Consider the following 18,222-nt stretch of genomic DNA (forward strand, 5'->3'; position numbering starts at 1 on the left):
CCTTTCTGAAAAAAGGGGAAAAATGTTACTATCACTTTAAGGAAGATGATTCAACATACATGCCAAAAGGTCAATTTTCATGGGATCTTTTTTTCTGGTGTTTTCCCAGGTATGCAGAAGCAGTGCTTTCTCTAAATTAACACAAAATTAGTGTATGAACAGAGTACCTTTCTCTTTTAGGAGTAGTGATAACACTGCTTATGATGGTAATAAGGAGGGGTTTTGGACCATCTTGCACTGATGGTGAGATCCCCATCTTTCAACTATTGTAGCAGAAAAAAGGTGTTGTGTTTCTGTTTTAATTGTTCTCCCTATTGCTAATAACTTAATGAAGGGCTGTTTGTTTTTTGTTTGGGAAAAACAAAAAATGTCTGAGTACATGCATAGTCTTTCTATCTGGGCTCTTACTGTACTAATTGAAATGAACACTATATTTATTTATTTTTAATAGGACAGTGATGGGGACAAGAGTGACGATAACTTGGTTGTAGATGTATCCAATGAGGTAACTTTTTTCGTTTTTGTAGTCTTGACATTTGCTCAAAGATGAAAGGGAAAACACATTTAGTTGTTAGAAGAAAAATAATCCTCTGTGTGGATATGTTAAAGTATTCACTTCTCCTTTTTATTAGTACCGTGTCTTCCTCTGAGTTTTATCTGGTTGCCTTCTCAGTTTTTTCTTCTGCTGCTCTGTCCAGGTCTGTTCTCTCCACAGTTAACATCCTGACACTTCACAGCTGCTCTGTAGTGTAGAGGGTTGTGGTGAAGTGTTTGTGGAAGGCTGAGGTTTTCAAACTACTGTCTTTGAATGAAAAAGAGAGATATTATCTAGTGTTGTATTTCATAGTTACTAAAAAATATACATTAAAAATTCCTTGCTTTTTAATCTCCCATGTGAAAGACATTTTCCAGAAATGTTGGGTTTTTTTAAGAATTAAGTTAGTTTACAAGATTTTCCAGAGATTGTAGACACTTTTTTTTTTTTATTCCAGGGCTAAGATTTGGTAATGGTATCAAGGTAAAGGGATGGGTGCTCCTTTTTGTTCATCTTTTATTTTATATAAGACACAGATCTAGGAAGCCTGAATGTGGTAGTGAGGTTCTTCAGGTCTGTGAAAATCATAGGGAGAGAAGCTGTTAGAGAGGTGCCCTCAGTAGCCTGAGGAGCCCAAATGATGTTAGCCATGTAGAAATATAGGTGTCCAACTAGTGATTTTAGTAATCCTTTCAGAAGGCCTCCTTACAATGAAACTGCTCAATAATCAGTCAGTAGCCTTATTGCCCTTTTGTGAGGTGTGATTTCTCCCTGGTGCTATTCTTGTGAACCAAAGGAGCGTGGAGAACCTGCAGAGCTCTGATAGCGTTCTAACTCTTGGGGCTGGCTATTTCAAGTTAAAGTAAATGCACAGAGTGCCTCTGGAACAGAGAAGAATAATCACCTGAGAGGTGATTTCAACTTTCCTGTAGATGTAAGTGGCAAGGCAGTTGCAGATGGTGTTTAGCAAAAATGTGACAGCTGTTATGGCATAGAAAGATCCCAGTACGGGCCATTCCACTTAAGAGTTGAACTCAATGATCCTTGTGTGTCTCTTCCAACTCAAAATACTCTGTGAAATCTGTGAAGGCATGTGTCTACCTCTATTTCTGAAGGTAGAGATGAGCAAGGTCTTTATCAGCTAAAAGAGGTTATTGAAATGTTTATCAAAGCTTGCAGAGCATGGAGAATGTACATGCTAAAAACAGTGTCAAGTTACTGCAGTTTCTGTTGGTCTTCCTTGCTCTTACCACATTTTCCACACTTGCTTTAGTTTGTACTTAGGTATGCTTTGCAAGCTCTGTGCTTGAAAACAATTTATGATTACATGCAGTGTAAAATAAAAACAGATTGCTTATTATATGACTTTAGTTACTTCTCTAGGCTGATGAAGGGATTTCAGATTTTTCCTACAAAGATAACATCATGTCATTTGCACTTACGCTTCAGTTCTTCTAGTCTTTTTGTTTTGTTTTTTTTCCCCATAGATTCCTTAGTGGTGTCTGTGTACAAGTTTATGACATGGTTCTATGCTGTTCTTCCCTTCTCATTGTTTCAGGATCCTTCTTCCCCAAGGGCAAGTCCCACTCATTCACCACGTGAAAATGGTATAGATAAAACCCGCTTACTGAAGAAGGATGCCTCCAGCAGTCCAGCATCCACGGCCTCTTCAGGGAGCTCCACTTCCCTCAAGTCCAAAGAAATGGGTCTGGTAGGTTGCAGGCTGTGGTCTGGATAGTCTTCTTTCTTGTAAAATCTAACTCTCCACTCTTCTGTAACTACTTGTGGCACAAATTATCTGGCATTAAACATTTGAGGCTGAAAGATGCTACTGTTTTTTCACATCTTTAAAGAATTATTGAGCTTTCCTCCTCAGCAGTATTTTCTCCCTTGTTGTGATTTCTCATTTCCTATATTTCTGTCAAATGAGTTGCAAATTTATTCCAATGAACAAGAGCTGCTTAAGCATTGGTTTGGGGTTATTTTGGGAGCAATAACTTATGGTTTAACATGGCCTGTATATAGTCACTAAGTTCTTCAGGTTTTTGATAAGCTCTTCTAAAGAAGCTGTTAATCCTTGCAGACTTTTTCTTGATCTGATTCTCTCTAATTTCTGTATCATGTTTTTTTGATACTATCAACTATGGTGGTATTTTGCTTTTGTAGTTAGATATTTTTGTGTCTAATAATTAAGATATTAATGATTTCAAACTAAAATTGTTCAGCATACTGTATTTTCTTGAAGAAAAAAATGAGCTCAGGCATTCTTTTTTTATGTCAGTAGAAGAGGAAAAATAACTTTCTACGTTTCTTATTTTAATTTTGGCAGCAGTCAAAAAGGTCAACATTTCTCTCTCACGAGTTAATGTTGTCAGCATTGTGTGGATTTATGAAAATTGGCTGAGGGACTGGGTAGTAGGTGCCCAGCATCCCAGCTGCTGTTGTGATAAATTGTATAATATGGCCTGGATTAAAAATAATACTCATTTAATTTGTTTAATGATACCAGCATGAAAAAGCCAGCACGCCTGTTCTGAAATCCAGCACACCAACTCCTCGAGGTGATGTGCCAACCCCAGGCACTAGTGCAACTCCAGGACTCCGTCCAGGCCTTGGCAAGCCTCCAACAATGGACCCTCTGGTTAACCAAGCTGGTAAATGCATTACCTCATGTGTTTTTACGGTTCCAAAATTAATCTTTTTTTACACATGTGACTGTTAACTAAATATATTGCTTTGTTCTTGGTATCAAGAGAAGGCTTGATGAGAAGCAGATGTTTGGATTATCAGGAGTTTGAATATCTTTCTGTCTCTTAGTCTTCTTTGTTTACTTTTGTCTTTATCTTTTTTTGCAAATAATCCAGAGACTGAATGCAATATAAAAAGACTTCTGAGAAGTTTCTGGTACTTATTCTGCATGCAGTCTCTTCCACTGTCTTTGTCTGAGTCTACTAATATTTGCTGCAGTGCACAGCTTGACAAATGCCGGGGGAAGTTTACTTTTGCTATTCAGGCTGGTACACACAGTTGCTTCAGACATGAGCTGTGTAAACCATGTCTGTCAGCTTTACTGCTTAATTTGGCAAAGAAGAGATTAATGTAAACAGGGGAATATTACAGAAATGGAAATTGGTAATGCTAGAAGAGATTGCTAGAAGTAATCAGCAAGTTCAGACTCCAGTAGATCTTATTTACATTGAAAAGAGCTGGTGGTACTGACAGGTTATGGCAGTGTTTCTTGACAGTGTGTGAGAGGGGTAGGCGAGGTGTTTTAGGGGAGAGAAAAAGGGCTTCGTTCCTGTACGCAGGAGTGCATAAATAACCCACTTAATTTGATTGCTCTGCAGCTGCAGGTTTGCGGACCCCGCTGGCGGTTCCAGGACCGTACCCTGCTCCCTTTGGAATGGTGCCTCATGCTGGCATGAACGGAGAGCTAACCAGTCCAGGGGCAGCCTATGCCAGTCTGCACAATATGTCACCCCAGATGAGTGCTGCTGCTGCTGCAGCTGCCGTGGTTGCCTATGGAAGATCTCCTATGGTAGGCAATACGTTGCATGCAGTGTCAGTCCTGTGCGTTGTGGTTCACTGGGAAAAGCTACATGCTTCATTTAGCACTGCAGAATCCCCAGCTCACAGCAGTGCCAGAGGCTTGACAGCTTCACTGCGTGCTTCACTGCGTGCTTCACTGTGCTGTGTGGCTGAAGAAACAAATCTGCACCTTGAAAATAAAGAATCTCAGTGTATTAATGTATGTTTTCTTTTTGGCCTTCATGTTCATCAGGGCTTTAACTGATGAATAAAGGCCTAAAAATTATTTTATGCTGCTGTAAATGATAAAGTAGTTCTGATAGACACAAAGTAATTCACTGTAGTTGTGGGCATCTGCTTTTTTGTTGCTGAACCACATTTGTGTCTCATATAGATATAGCAAATTAATCTTGAAGTATGTAAAAGCGTTTTTATCTGGATCTCTGTCCCTGTATTTTGTTGGTGGCTTTTTTGTGAAAATCAACCTGAGAAGCTGGTCAGTACCTATTTTGGAGCTCTGAGATCAGGTGTGTTAAGAATAGTTTCTATTGTGGGTGTAGTAAGTAAATGGAATCTGGTAGTTACGGTGGCTGTCACACAAAATAACTTGGGGGCCTGATTCTGCTAACGTGAGCTTGATGGCAGCTTTCTGCATAGACAAACTTACCTACTTGTAAATTTGCAAAATTTGATTTATGCCTGTCAACTTCTCATTATTGTTTGTATGACCACTTTTTTCAAACTGGCAAACAGGGCTTTTATGTGAAAACACAAGAATTTTAAATAGTCTACACCTTCCTTTTAAAGCAATAACAATATTTATTCTAGTACAATGTTCAGAAGAAAAGCTAAGTCTTTTTGGTCCAAAATTTCTGCTTGGATTATATGATAAACTTACTCATGATATAAAAATCCAGTGGAATTTCAGCATGTAAAGAGAATGAAGTATTTTTTAAGCGGTGGAGAAGTTTGTTTGCACCCCACAATGTGTCTCTGTCAGAGATGTCTCAGCTGCTGTGCCCACACAGAGTGCTGTGGAGGCAGTGAGAGCCTAGCTGGAGCCCAGAGCTACTTTCCAGCACCACACTGTGCCAGCCTGAGTAAGTGCTGGTTCTGTCAGGAGCAAGGAGCACTGGCGTGGCTTGGTGCTGGCATGGACTCTAATTCCAGGGATGACACAGGACTCTCCCTGCTAACCAGCCCTGCTGGGTTATGCTCAGTGCTGTGAGTGTGTGATAAATTACTCTCTGCCTTCATATGAGTGCTTCTATCAGAAGTATGCTCAGGGAAAAGCTCTGGGTTTTGCCCCCCAGTGGAGGGTCATCTGATTCTGTAGTATAAGGCACCTTTTGGTTAAATGCCTTATATCTTGGGAGTGGAGAAAAGAGACTTGCAGAAAAATGGATGAGAAATTCTAAGCGTGAGATTAATTCACTTTTTTGTTGTCAGGTTGGGTTTGATCCTCCTCCCCACATGAGAGTACCTGGAATCCCTCCAAATCTAGCAGGGATTCCTGGGGGAAAACCGTAAGTAACTTTTCACATTTTGGTAACATCTGCAATGTTTAGAGGGAATGGAGTTATATTTGTCAGTGAACAGGGATTACAAAGGGGATAGTGTCTGTTTCTAAAAGGGTGTTTTAGACTTCTCCAGGTAAAATTTGCAGCATAAAAGCTCTCAAATGGTAGTTGTCATAACCTAAAACAGGTGTGAATATACCTATTTCCCAGGAAAAGTTGTTGAAGGTATACTTTAAGGGGTTTTTTTAATTTCATTCTTTTTGGGGGAAGTTAAGGGTACTACAAACTAAATGGTAAATAGTGGTAAAATGTGTTGGAAATATATTGAAACTAAAATTTGCACTACACTGAGGATAAATGTGTATTGCAAACTTGCAGACTCCTTGTTTGGCACTTGTTTTATCAGGCATGGGAGTCTGCAACTGATGGCAGTGGGTTTCTGGAGCAGTTACTCTAGCAACAGATTACACACACCTTGCATAATGGAGCAGGCTATTTAGAACTTCTGTGAGTGCAGCTGGAGAACAAAAGGATGGTGAAGCAGTTGTGAAGCAGATAGTGCATAGATGTAGAAGAGTTTCCATAATAACTTATTTCTATTTAAAAGTTTTGGTTATTGGTGAAGCAATTAGTAAATTAAATGGTTCTGTGACACTGTGACTCATTGATGTTTCAATAAAATAAATTCAGCAGCACGTGAAATATTTCAGTATTTTGGCTTTTGTAGACCATTGACCCTGAACTTTACCAGTGCAGTGGACTCATGAGCATGTATGACCTCTGAAAACACTCAATTAATGTTTAGGTATTCCTGGACAAGTAGGCTATGCTGGTACTAACTGAGCTGTTTTTCTGGAGAGAATGAGGCAAAGAGAACTCTTAACAGTTTTTTCAACACTCTGTTAGAACCTGTTCCTTGTTCACACTTGGAAGTCAGTCCTGACTTCTCTTTTAACAGCAGCTTGCAATCAGAGTAGTTTTTCTCTATCTAGGTATATACATAATTTTGAAACTTATTTAGCATGTTTCACTTTCTGTGCAGGATGTTCATGTTACATAATGTCTGTTTACCAATCTAAGTTTAATTTTTCCTTTTGCACTTTCAGGAAACATTTAGAAACTATTACTTTTAGGATGCTAAGTTGTCAGGCTGTGGTGAAAGTTATATACTCATGAATTTGTTTGCTTTGACTTTGGACTCCTGGTACTAACTAGTGATATCTTGTAATGCAGTCTTGCAAAGATCCTTGAAAGGGTACCAGATTACAGGCAAAAAAAAGTGTGTGTTATCTTCTCATCTTTTCCTATAACAATAGGAAAGCAGGAGACTTAGTTTGGAAAGCCATCCTGAATGTGTTTTTGTGGTTCTCCACCATGCTTCTGGGAACAGGTTTAGCTATCTGTTGACAGTGTGAGAAACCTGTTAAATCTTGGTTGTACTTGAGGCTGGTGGTGTGTTGACAAGATTAGTGAAGTGAGGGCTCAATGAGTGGGTGTTGTGTATCAAATGTGGTGTATTTAACTTTAGTGCAGTGAGGATCAGGCTTTGTACTCAAAACTCTGTCTGACACATTCTTGCAGACTTTCATAGAATTTGGCATATTTTGATAAACTGCTTTTGAAAATCACATAATTGAGTGGCTCCAAGTTTTTACTTCTAAACAAGTTATTCATAAACTTTCAGTGACATCTTTCATTATTCATTATCATGCCTTTCATTAATATCATAATCTAGTGAAACCTATTTTTGTACAATCAGAAATTTTCTGTGGCTGAGTTCTAGTTGTTGCACTATTCAAGACAAAAGGACAGCTATATATACTGCTTTACTTTGTATCCTGGTAATATAGCTAAATTACTGTCAGGGGGGAAGCTGAGTAGGGGTTGCTTGGTTTGTTTGAATGTCTTTACCAGTTTATTCACACTGCTTCATATACTGCCTGCTTTGATGCATACTCCCTAGTCTCCATTTAATATGTTCTACAATGCTGGGGGTTTTTTGTGGTCATGTTGCTTGTACATTTTTTCTAAAATTACTTCTTTATCTTAGTGAAGCAAGCCTAAAATTCCATAAACTCATGGAATTGCCTTTCCATTGACAGCTGGAAAACAATGTCATGTTTTAGTCTTGATTGGCTAGATGCTGTCTGCTATCTGCAGCATTTATGAGTATCTCACCTGCTTCATGTTTTTCTCGTGTTTTCTGTATAGAACAGACAGATATAATAGTGAAAATTGATGGGAGTATGCCTGGTTTATTTTCAAAGTCAGCCCTTTTCTTAAGTGCAGATATGGTGACACATTGAATTTGTTTCATTAAATATGGAGTTTTAGTGAGTCTTGTTGCAAGTGGTACAGAGAATTTTCAAAATGGACTGTGGAATCCCCACTCATATGTGTATGCTTTAGGCTGCACATTTTATATCTATGGTTATGTTTATGCTGTTTTTTCACCCAAGAGAAAATTGTGTTTGCTTCCTTCTAAAGGACAGACACTTCTGATAGCACCCAGGTTTTTTTAACTCTTCTATGTTCTGAGATCTGTTATGGCCTGTTAAATATATGGCCTGTTAAAAACCCACTTGGACATGAAGATGTGCTGTCTGAGTCCTGAACTCTTTTGTTTTGATGCATTTAAATATGCCCTGCACTGTAAGTTTTTGGTTTTTTTTTTTTTTTTTTTGCTTTGCATAGTCTTTCTAACAAGTACTTTAAGTATTCTATAGCTGCTGAATTAACATTCTTATAGATTTCTGGTTTATGTGAACCGTGCCTTCTAATAGTTGGATTGTGGACTAAATACAGAGTTTCAAGATTGGTGGTAAGATTTATGCCCACAGTACTGCTTCCCTGGCATCCAAAATTCTGAATTAATGATAGTATTGAGGACAAATATATTTCTCAGCACGTTTTCCCAGACAGTGAAAAGAGCTGAGAATATATGTTACTCATTTTAGTAGGAAAGGGAAATTTTACATGGTAAATGTTAAATCTTTCTCCTTCTACTTATAAGCTGACTTTTCATTGTGTTTTGGAGAGGCAATTCTTTTGGAATTGCTTGATTTCAGTTCTGTTCTGTTCTTCAGATCTTCATACTTTTACAGTGAATGTATGAGAGATGTTGCAAAGGAAGGCTAATTTTACTGAATTATAGGAGATTAAGGACTGTGTGTACCCCTGCCATTTATTTCTAAATAGAATTGTTTGGTAACATGCATGAAGATGAAAATTCAGTAATTTCTCTACAAATACCTCTATCCTTATTTCTTTGCATTTTGTTCTATGTGATGAAACAACACAACAAACAACACTCGCCGTTTTTTGTGTTAACTACAATTAAAAATGAGCTGGAGTGCACAAAAAGCTGAAAGCAAACTGCAGTCGTGAGTTGGAGGAACTTTTTGCTTTCGTGCTTTGCTCTTGGGGGTATTGTGCTAGTCAAAAAAGTCTGCTTGAATTGAAGGGAAGAATTGAAGTTTTTGAGGGGATTTTTTTTAAGGCATGGTAGTTTAGTAGGCAGGAATTGTACAGATTGCATTTGTACATCAATCTGAATACTGAGGGTAGCTGGCAGGTAGTTTAGTTAACTTGCTATTTCTTGGGACTGTGAATTAATTATCCTGAGCTGTCCTCAGCATGTCAGATGATACTTACTTGCTGTCCACTAATTTTGAAATTGGAGAGTAAAGCTGAGAAACTTGACCATGTTGCTGTGCATAGGAACTATGCAGGTTCTCAGTTACTGCTTTGACACACGTGAGAAGTCTGTGGATACAGTAATTCAGATGAATATTTCCATTATTCAGAAATAATATAAGTGACAGAATACTATTTCTCAGAACTCTTCTAAGTAAAAGGCACAGAAGTTTGTCTTGTAATTGTTCTTGTCATAATATTAAGTTAATTAAAAGTGTATATTTACGTATTACTTGATACCTACTTAGCTTATTTTATATTAAATTTAATTGCACTTTTATAAGATAATTTTCTCTGATTGTTGTTAGCCCAACACAAGGAAGGACTCTCCTTTGACCAAAGAGGGATAATCATAGAATCCAATATGGGATAGCCATCTTTCATACAGGCAGAATGCTCTGAGACAGAAAACTGTGCTAGTCATGAGACTAAACAGCAATTTCTGGCATTCATGGTCAGTTCTAAAAGAAAAATGGGTGGTTAACTGGTGCCTGTTAAGAAATCCTGAGCTTTTTGGAACTCAAGAATTTGCCAGATTTCGCTGTTTACTCTTTTGAGATTAGATAATGAAAATTCTTGTCATTTTTGAGAATTGAAGCCTGTGAATATGTCTAGTGCATTAAAAATTGAGTCTTCTGTAGGTGTAGAACTGTAAGTACAAGTCCTTCCCAGGAGTAGCAGGATCTCTCTCACGGTAACCTGATGAAGAGGAAGTCAAGGGCTGCAGCAACTGAGCTGCAAATAGTCATTTGCACTGCTGCCTCCAGCCCTGTTCTTCTGGACTTTCCTTGTCGAGGGAGTGTCAGGAGTGTCAGTCTGGCAAACGATGCAAGCCTTTCCAAGGTTAAAAGGGATTGTGTGACAGAAGTTGTACTGTAATACTGAGCAGATACAAGTCACTGTGGTGATGTTAGCATTACATGCCACATATCTTCAAGCAAACAGGAACATTTCCTGTTTTGTGTGCTTGTCCTGGCAGAGGGATTTGGCAAAATGTAGCCATTTCTTTCTACAGTGGTTTGCAGATAACTTGCAGTGCAGAAAATGCTGTTTTGACTTGTAAGAAACTATGGCTGGCCTGTTAGTAAGGCCATGAAACTCAGCCTTCCTGCATCCTGATCAACCAGTCTTAGAAGCAAATGCTAAAAAAGAGTGACTGCTTCTATGATTAGTATAGCCCCACTTTAAATGTAGACATACTGGTAAAATTCTACAGGATTACAAAATACACTGGGTAGTATTCTGATGTTTCAAAGCATAAGAGTCATTACAATTCTACAGTAAACAGGAAGAAAAAAATGTTTCTATTGTCTTCCTGACACCCCACTTCAGCAGGAACTGAAGAGCTCTGTGTATGCACCTAAGCATTTCAAAACACAATTATTTAGGTATTTTGAATTGAACAGAACATTTAAGGTGTAACCTTCAAATAAAGAAAAAGTCATGAACAAATAGATTATTCATCTTGGACATGCTGGAAAAAATTGCCTAATACATGCTTAATTGTTTTGCTTCAGTCCATGATAAAAGCAAGGGCGGGCTGAAACTTCAAAGTTGTATAGCTCTGTGTACTCTTACTGCTAACAAATACTCTGCAACTGACTTTGATCTGGAGCCCACGATGGGGCCAAGCTTTTCAGTGTCTTAAATGCTGTGACTCTTGTGTTGGACTCTGTTGATGAACCTGAGCAGCTCAGCCTCAAGCAGTCTTGTTGCCATTCCTGTTCTGCTTCCTCTCCTCCCCTGTGTCCGATCTGTTTAGTGAATAGATACTTTGGGACAGTTTTGTCTCCATCCTTCTTCACAGAAAGGAATGGGTCTCTAGTTAAGCCTTTATCATTACTATAATTCTTCATACAAAGAGCCAGAAAGGGTCTCCTGGGACAAAATACATTTGATAAACTGTGTGCCTTGTGTACAGGTAAGGGAGTGAACATTGCACCTCCTTCCTTCCTATACTGCATTTCCCATTCCTGACATTTCTGTGACAAAAAAGATGTCATCTTTTGCACTTGCTCATCCTCTCTTTCTGTGTACTCTCCCAGCAAGCTTTCTGCTTATACATCCAACCATGAAATATGTATAAGAATTGCATACATGTGCACTATTAGTTTCTCCTCTGTTTAAGAGCAGTTACTGTTAACCAGTTTCTACCCTTCACTTAAGAAAAGACTGTGATATTGCATGGGCTGACTGCTTCCAGTCTTACTTTCTGTATGAAAGAGCTGTAGCATTCTTTCATCTCTCTTCATGCTTTTTCAAAGGAATACCTTATGCCCAGGAGCAGAGCAGATTCAGTTGCTTTGTGATGTCTGTTCCACAACCAGGCATCTTTCTTCTCTTCAAACTGTGTGATACTTGGGAACACATAATAAAATACCTTGAAAATACTAGCTTATTATTCAGAACCGAAGATTTAATAGAAATATCTGTTGTTGGGTTCTTGGAAGATGGATGTGATACTAATAGTTGAGCTACAGTGATTGAAGATTTCTGAGGAAGAAAGTAGATTTGGAAAAGAAAGTGAAGGTCCTGAACAAAAGAATATATTAGCTAAAGAAATGTTTTGGTAGGGAATATGGCAGCTCATTAGTAAAAAAAAAAAGAATACTCAGTCTCTCAACATTTTTTATCCATTTTGGCCTCTTGAAGGATGATGTTGATGTAACAAGAGCATCAAAAGCATGAGCTATGGATGCACTTAAAACAGAAGTTACAGAAAAGGAGCTCACTTTATAGCAAAAGCAAGCCTTTTAAAGTAGTATTTTCATTATTAGTTCAAATAAGCAAAGACCCACCCCCCTGCACCTAAAACCTTTATTAGTTGGTGTTTGTGCCCTTGTCCTTGAGTAGAGCTGACTTCAAACTTTTCAGTGACCATGAAAAAATAATTTCATGTACTTTCCTTGAGGAGTGTTTTTATTCAGTGCTAGAATGTCACTTCCTTCAACCCTCAGTTCCCATAAACTTAAAATCCTTCAATGAATTCAAATAAAAGGTATTTCTGAAGTGCCAAAAGTACCTGGAAAACTGAGCCTTTCAAATTTTTCAATGTACTAACTCAAGAAAGCATAATTATGAGAAGATGGTATCAGCTCTGATGAAATCTGTGTGCAACACTATGTGTTTCTGTTTTCTGTCTAAAGTACTACTTTTTGCAGATAGAAAGAGGGATATATAAGCACAGACACTGGAGATGTTAAAGAGGAGGGGCAGGAATCAAGCAAAACTTTGGCTTGTACTGCAAGGCAACAGGTGTAAGTCTCATGGAAGGGAGAGAGTAGTGCCTGGTGAGGGATTGCTGCTGTAGGACTGTAGTGATGAGACTTGGAACTGCTGCCTAGAAACCAGGGGCTGAAAGGTCTTCAGATTATCCAAGTGGCTGAGGGATAGCAACCGCGACCTTGGTCTGTGGGGTTAAGGGTGGAATTTAACCTGGGAATTTTCCCCATTACACAAATACTTCAGTTCTGAGGAAAGCTGAAAATTTATGTTGTAAATTCTTGTCTACTCCTGAGGTTTCTTCTGCCTGTATTACTCGGCACTGTAGCTCTGATTTTCATAAGATGATTAGCAAAGAACTAAGATTAAAAATACTGTGTTTTTCTTGCATTGTAGTTCTGTAATGGCTGATTTTTAAAGTTGTTTTGCCTTCTCTCTTTCCCTTCCCCAAGAGCCTACTCCTTTCACGTCACTGCAGATGGCCAGATGCAGCCAGTTCCCTTCCCCCCTGATGCCCTCATTGGCCCAGGAATCCCTCGCCATGCCCGTCAGATCAACACCCTGAACCACGGGGAAGTTGTGTGTGCAGTTACCATCAGCAACCCCACCAGACACGTCTACACGGGTGGGAAGGGCTGTGTCAAGGTTTGGGACATCAGCCAGCCTGGCAACAAGAGCCCTGTGTCTCAGCTGGACTGCCTGGTAGGTGAATAGCAATTTATGCACAAGGCTAGCTTCTCCTTAGGGACTCAAAAAAAAAAAAAAAAAAAGCTGTCCTTGTTTGGATTTTGTTCATATTAGAAGGAAATAGCAGGCAGATCTGTTTCCTGGTGTCTTTTTGTTTTTTAAAAATACATAACAGTGTTAGAAAGAATAGTGCTGGTTTGTTTAGTGATAATTATCAAATAACAGATTAGATCAGATTTCGGAATAGAATGTGTCTGTCAAGTTTTGAATAAAACCTGATTTTTTTTCCCTTTCTAGTTAGACTGATGGTTTTTGTGCATGAATTCAAAAGGAAGGTAACTTGTCATATGCAGGGCTGCAGAGAACCTTGCTAGGTCTTTCACTCACACAAGGAGCAAAAACCTCATTTTTGTATGGTGATGGCAGCCACGTGTTGAAATCCTGAATACTGAAATAATGTGACACAGTGCTCTTACAAGGTTACTCTTAAGTTTTGCTATGATTTTTGTTCATGATCCACTAGTTATACATATAGGCTGGTTATTTTCACGTATACAGAGTACAGAAGGAACTGGGGTGCAAAAGTACAGGTAGCTGAAAAGCTAGCACAAAAATGGTAATAGCTCTATATGAGATGCTTCTCACTAGAAGCAGCATAGAGGTTTGTGCAGTGTTAATTGGAAAGACTTAATGTCAATTACAGCAATATGGATTGTAAATGAAAATTCTAGGTTCAGTGTGGATCCAGTTAAATGTGATGAAGGTTTTTGGGTTTTTTTTACCCGTTATCCTTTCTTTACTTCTATTATCTTGTAATTGCCTAGTAGTAATAGTGAAGTTGAATAGGTATTTTGTTCTGGCAGGTATCTGTCTGGATGCAGAGCCTTCATTTTGGTTATGGAGCAGTAATGACTTAAGTCAACATATTCACTGCCCTACTTACTGCTCCTTTGCTGCAAATTAAAAAAATAACCATACTAAGAATGCAGCTAAGTAATTCTTGCAGTGTTTTTTTTCTAAATCTTGAGTTACAGCTCTTAATCATCAATTTTGTAAAAAACTGTTGGCAGCCAAGCAAGGTTGTAATAAGGAAAGGTAGAAATGTCTTCTGTCACTGACTCCCCTACAGTCTCTCTCAAATCAACAATAGTATCACAAATGAGAGATCAATATGTACGATAAGAAACATGATGAAAAACAAAGGATCAACATAAATATAGGACCAATACAGGAATCCGTAATCTTTCAACTTTAATACTGTGAATGCAAAATAGTATTTGAAAGAAAAATTCAAAAATCTGAAGGGCATGAGACTAGAACGACATTTTCATATGGGGCTGTTAAATGCCAAATGAAAGGTCATTTGCTGTAATATTTCTATTGTTGGTGACCTTCACTGATGGAGTACATTTGCAGAAAAGCAAGCTTACTCTGGCTCTGTTTTTGTGTAATGAGATAGAAAACTTGCCATTCGTCACGTTTGAAACTGGAAACTGTGGAAACAGGAGTCTGCAGTTTTAATTTCTGCAGCTGCAGTTTCTAAGTGGTGATGAGAAGTGGGTGTTTCCAACCTTTCAGGATCTGCTGGCTCTTCTACAGTACTTTGATAATGGAAAATGTACCAAACAGTTTGAAACTTTGATGCAGTCAGAATTATATTAGTGGTCATTTCTGGCAGGCACGTAACTGAGGTGATTTGTGTTGTACAGAACAGAGACAACTACATCCGCTCCTGTAAACTGCTGCCTGATGGATGCACCCTGATTGTTGGTGGGGAAGCCAGCACATTATCCATTTGGGACCTGGCAGCTCCAACTCCTCGCATCAAAGCTGAGCTGACATCCTCAGCACCTGCCTGCTATGCTCTGGCTATCAGCCCTGATTCCAAGGTGTGCTTTTCCTGCTGCAGTGATGGGAACATTGCGGTGTGGGATCTGCACAATCAGACATTGGTCAGGTGAGTCGTTGTTTACCAAAAATTTTAATAGAAGTTACTCTTTGGACAGCTACATAAATATTTATCTCCCTGAATAGGGTTTATGACAGCAAAGTAAATAGTGTCTCTTATTCAGAGGAGTGGTTTACACCCAAGTTGTGCAGAGACTAGTTTTGTTAGCTTCAGCCTAGTCTTGGAAGATGTGCTTTCAGGGTTGGTCCATAACTTACTGTAGTCAATGTAAAAGCTCCTGCAGGTCTCTATTATTTGGGATTGGTCTGCAGGTTTCTGCAAGCAGCATTCTTGCTGGCATGATGTTACTGGTATGGACTGAACATGCCTTTTAGGCGCTTTGAGGTTTGTTGTTTTCCTTTGTCTTAAGCCTTGTTAAGCAAAAAAGAGTACTTTCAGTTCTTATTTAGTGATGGTAAGTAATAAAATTAATCTTACAAAAGTGGTTGAAAGAGTGGATCCTCTCATTTCCTTAGGAAAGCATAGGGCCTTACTGTAAGATAAATTTAGATTATGCTTACCAAAGTAGTGGTGGCTTACACTGTTTTCAGAAGAGAGAGTCTAGTTTGGGAAAGGCCGTGATACATTGAAAGTTCTGAACACAAAAGCCAAAGAGTATGCTTAGTGTGCAGTGTTTCAATTAAACTTCCTGTATATCCATAATTAGCTGAAAATTACATGCAGACAGTCATGTTAATGTGCATGCAAATTTTATTTCCTGTTGAACCTTTAGGTCAGTAAATAAATTTGACCAATTTATTGGCCAACGTCAATAAATTTTAGTTCTGTGAAGTTTTCACTTTGTCATGTGCATGCTCAGAGTGTAAAGGTACGCTCTGTGGCATCTATACACATCTATGAACATCAAGCTTTTTAAATGTTTGCTCTGTGTGTTCCCACTTGCACGCTGATCTTGCTGGTAGATAACACATGGAATTTTGAGACCAGAGCTACTAAACAAAATGTGCTGTGACCAACAAAATGTGACCTTTCTGTGGCAGCTCTTGGTGATTCATACCCTTCATTCCCAAGCTAGTTGTCTTTTCCCCACCCGCCCTCCACCTTTCACACTGAGGCCTAGGATTTTGCTGAAGCTAATTGCTGATGAAAAATGCAGGAGCCTCAGAATGCTTTTGCCAAAGGATTAAGAAAAACTTGAGATGACCTTCTGCTTGCTGAAAGCTGAGAGTTGCTAATGAGAAGGTTATAAAACAAACTGCACCATTTAGATTTTTCTAATCTCCTGCCACACAGACTGCAACTTTGTGACTCAGCAATGCTTGTGTTTAACTATCTGGATCTCTATCTGGATCCCTTTCTATTAGTATGTCTGCTTGTTATTTATCTTCTTGACTTGCAGCCAAAGAAAAATACAGAAGCGGTTCTCTGAAATTGGAGGTTTTATTCTCTGACCGTTTTGATTTAATCTGAGTTATCCTTAGTGGTTTTGACTGTAGTTACTGTGCTTTAATATTCTCACAAGTGATTTGGGTTTTGGGGGGTTTTTGTTATTTTGTTTTCTTTTTTCAAAACCTGATAGGAAATATTTGACTTTATTCAGCTAGCCATGATGCAGTTTATTCCTCTAGCACCTGGAAAATGTTTTTGTAATACTGGTATTTAATGTTCAGTGAGAGGGAGGGGCTGGTTCTTGCTCATCATCAGACACAGAACAGATGACACATGTACAGAGTCCAAAACTAACACCACAACAGTGTTTACCTTGAGCTCTGGCAGGAAATCATTATTCAATCTGGTTTGTTTTATCAGGCAATTCCAGGGCCACACAGATGGAGCCAGCTGTATTGACATTTCTAATGATGGTACCAAGCTCTGGACAGGAGGTTTGGATAACACTGTCAGATCCTGGGACTTGAGAGAAGGGAGACAGCTACAACAGCATGACTTCACATCACAGGTAACTGGATTTTCCTACAGCCTGTGGCAATGTGTGGGGTGGGAAGGAAACCCTTAGGATCAAAGTTAAGACTGAGCCCAGTAGAACTGACAGACTGTTCCCTCTCTTCCTTTTGGCTGCTCTCAACACAGTATTTTGAAGCTTTCTCATGTGCTTAGATTACAGAAGAAAATTATAGCCTGACACTACTCTTTTCCTATTTTTTCTAAGTTAATATGTAAAAACAGGAGTTATTTAGTTACTTGAATTTTGAGCAGCAGTTTTTCTACTGAACTATGTGAATTTTGAATTTGCCCTTATCTCTGTCTGTCTCCCTCTCCCAAATTATTTTAACATCATAAAAAAAAAAAAAAATTGTCTATAGGAAAAAAATTAAAAAGTGTAAATGTGGTTTAATTTTCAGATATTTTCCCTTGGTTATTGTCCTACTGGTGAATGGCTAGCTGTGGGAATGGAGAGCAGCAATGTCGAAGTGCTACATGTAAATAAACCAGACAAATATCAACTGCACCTTCATGAGAGCTGTGTGTTGTCACTCAAGTTTGCTTACTGTGGTAAGTTGCCCTGAACATAGAACTGGAGGTCAGGGCTCTTAATTTTGCTGATTAGTTATTTCATAGTCATTAGTTACTACATCTTAGTTTAAGTAATGCATAAATATCTCTGTTTTATGAATTCAAATGTACTTATCTACAAACAACCATCTGTTTGTCTAGAGGCTGCTGTTTGATTCATGTGTTAGAAGCTATTTCTCTTTGAAGAGTTTAGGGATTTCCTAGTGTTTAACACACTGCAAACACACTGAGCATCTGCATTGATTGTAAGCAAAAAAAATAAAAAAAGTACTGTGTTGATTAGTAGTAAGAGCTTTTATAAGGGTAATTAGTTAACAGATTTCATTGATGTGAAGTGAAAACCCAGAGTTTGTCACATGTCTCTTCCATGTTTCTGTAATCCTTTTGGTTTATATTCTAGGTAAATGGTTTGTGAGTACTGGGAAAGATAACCTCCTTAATGCATGGAGAACTCCTTATGGAGCTAGTATCTTCCAGGTGAGGATGATATTGCTTTTAATGAAAAATAATAAAATGTGGAGAGTTCCAAGAGTGGATTCAGATATCTTCATATATGTGATCTACTTAAAATGAGATGATGAAATGAGGGTAAA

The 18,222-nt window shown here is 38.5% G+C and overlaps 1 protein-coding gene across 2 annotated transcripts in view; it reads left to right on the forward strand.

Moving 5' to 3' along the window:
- The window catches only part of LOC130265164 (transducin-like enhancer protein 1), an 80,310-nt gene that overhangs the window by 51,654 nt on the left and 10,434 nt on the right, over window positions 1-18,222 (forward strand). For both annotated transcript variants that reach the window (XM_056514033.1, XM_056514034.1), the window contains exons 10-19: window positions 452-505; window positions 2,094-2,246; window positions 3,045-3,189; window positions 3,883-4,073; window positions 5,513-5,589; window positions 12,954-13,203; window positions 14,898-15,145; window positions 16,907-17,054; window positions 17,458-17,608; window positions 18,030-18,106. In XM_056514033.1, coding sequence (XP_056370008.1) covers window positions 452-505; window positions 2,094-2,246; window positions 3,045-3,189; window positions 3,883-4,073; window positions 5,513-5,589; window positions 12,954-13,203; window positions 14,898-15,145; window positions 16,907-17,054; window positions 17,458-17,608; window positions 18,030-18,106 — 1,494 coding nt within the window. The remainder of the gene's footprint in view (window positions 1-451; window positions 506-2,093; window positions 2,247-3,044; window positions 3,190-3,882; window positions 4,074-5,512; window positions 5,590-12,953; window positions 13,204-14,897; window positions 15,146-16,906; window positions 17,055-17,457; window positions 17,609-18,029; window positions 18,107-18,222) is intronic.

The sequence above is a fragment of the Oenanthe melanoleuca genome, chromosome Z (assembly GCF_029582105.1).
Source record: "Oenanthe melanoleuca isolate GR-GAL-2019-014 chromosome Z, OMel1.0, whole genome shotgun sequence".
Classification (NCBI taxonomy): domain Eukaryota; kingdom Metazoa; phylum Chordata; class Aves; order Passeriformes; family Muscicapidae; genus Oenanthe; species Oenanthe melanoleuca.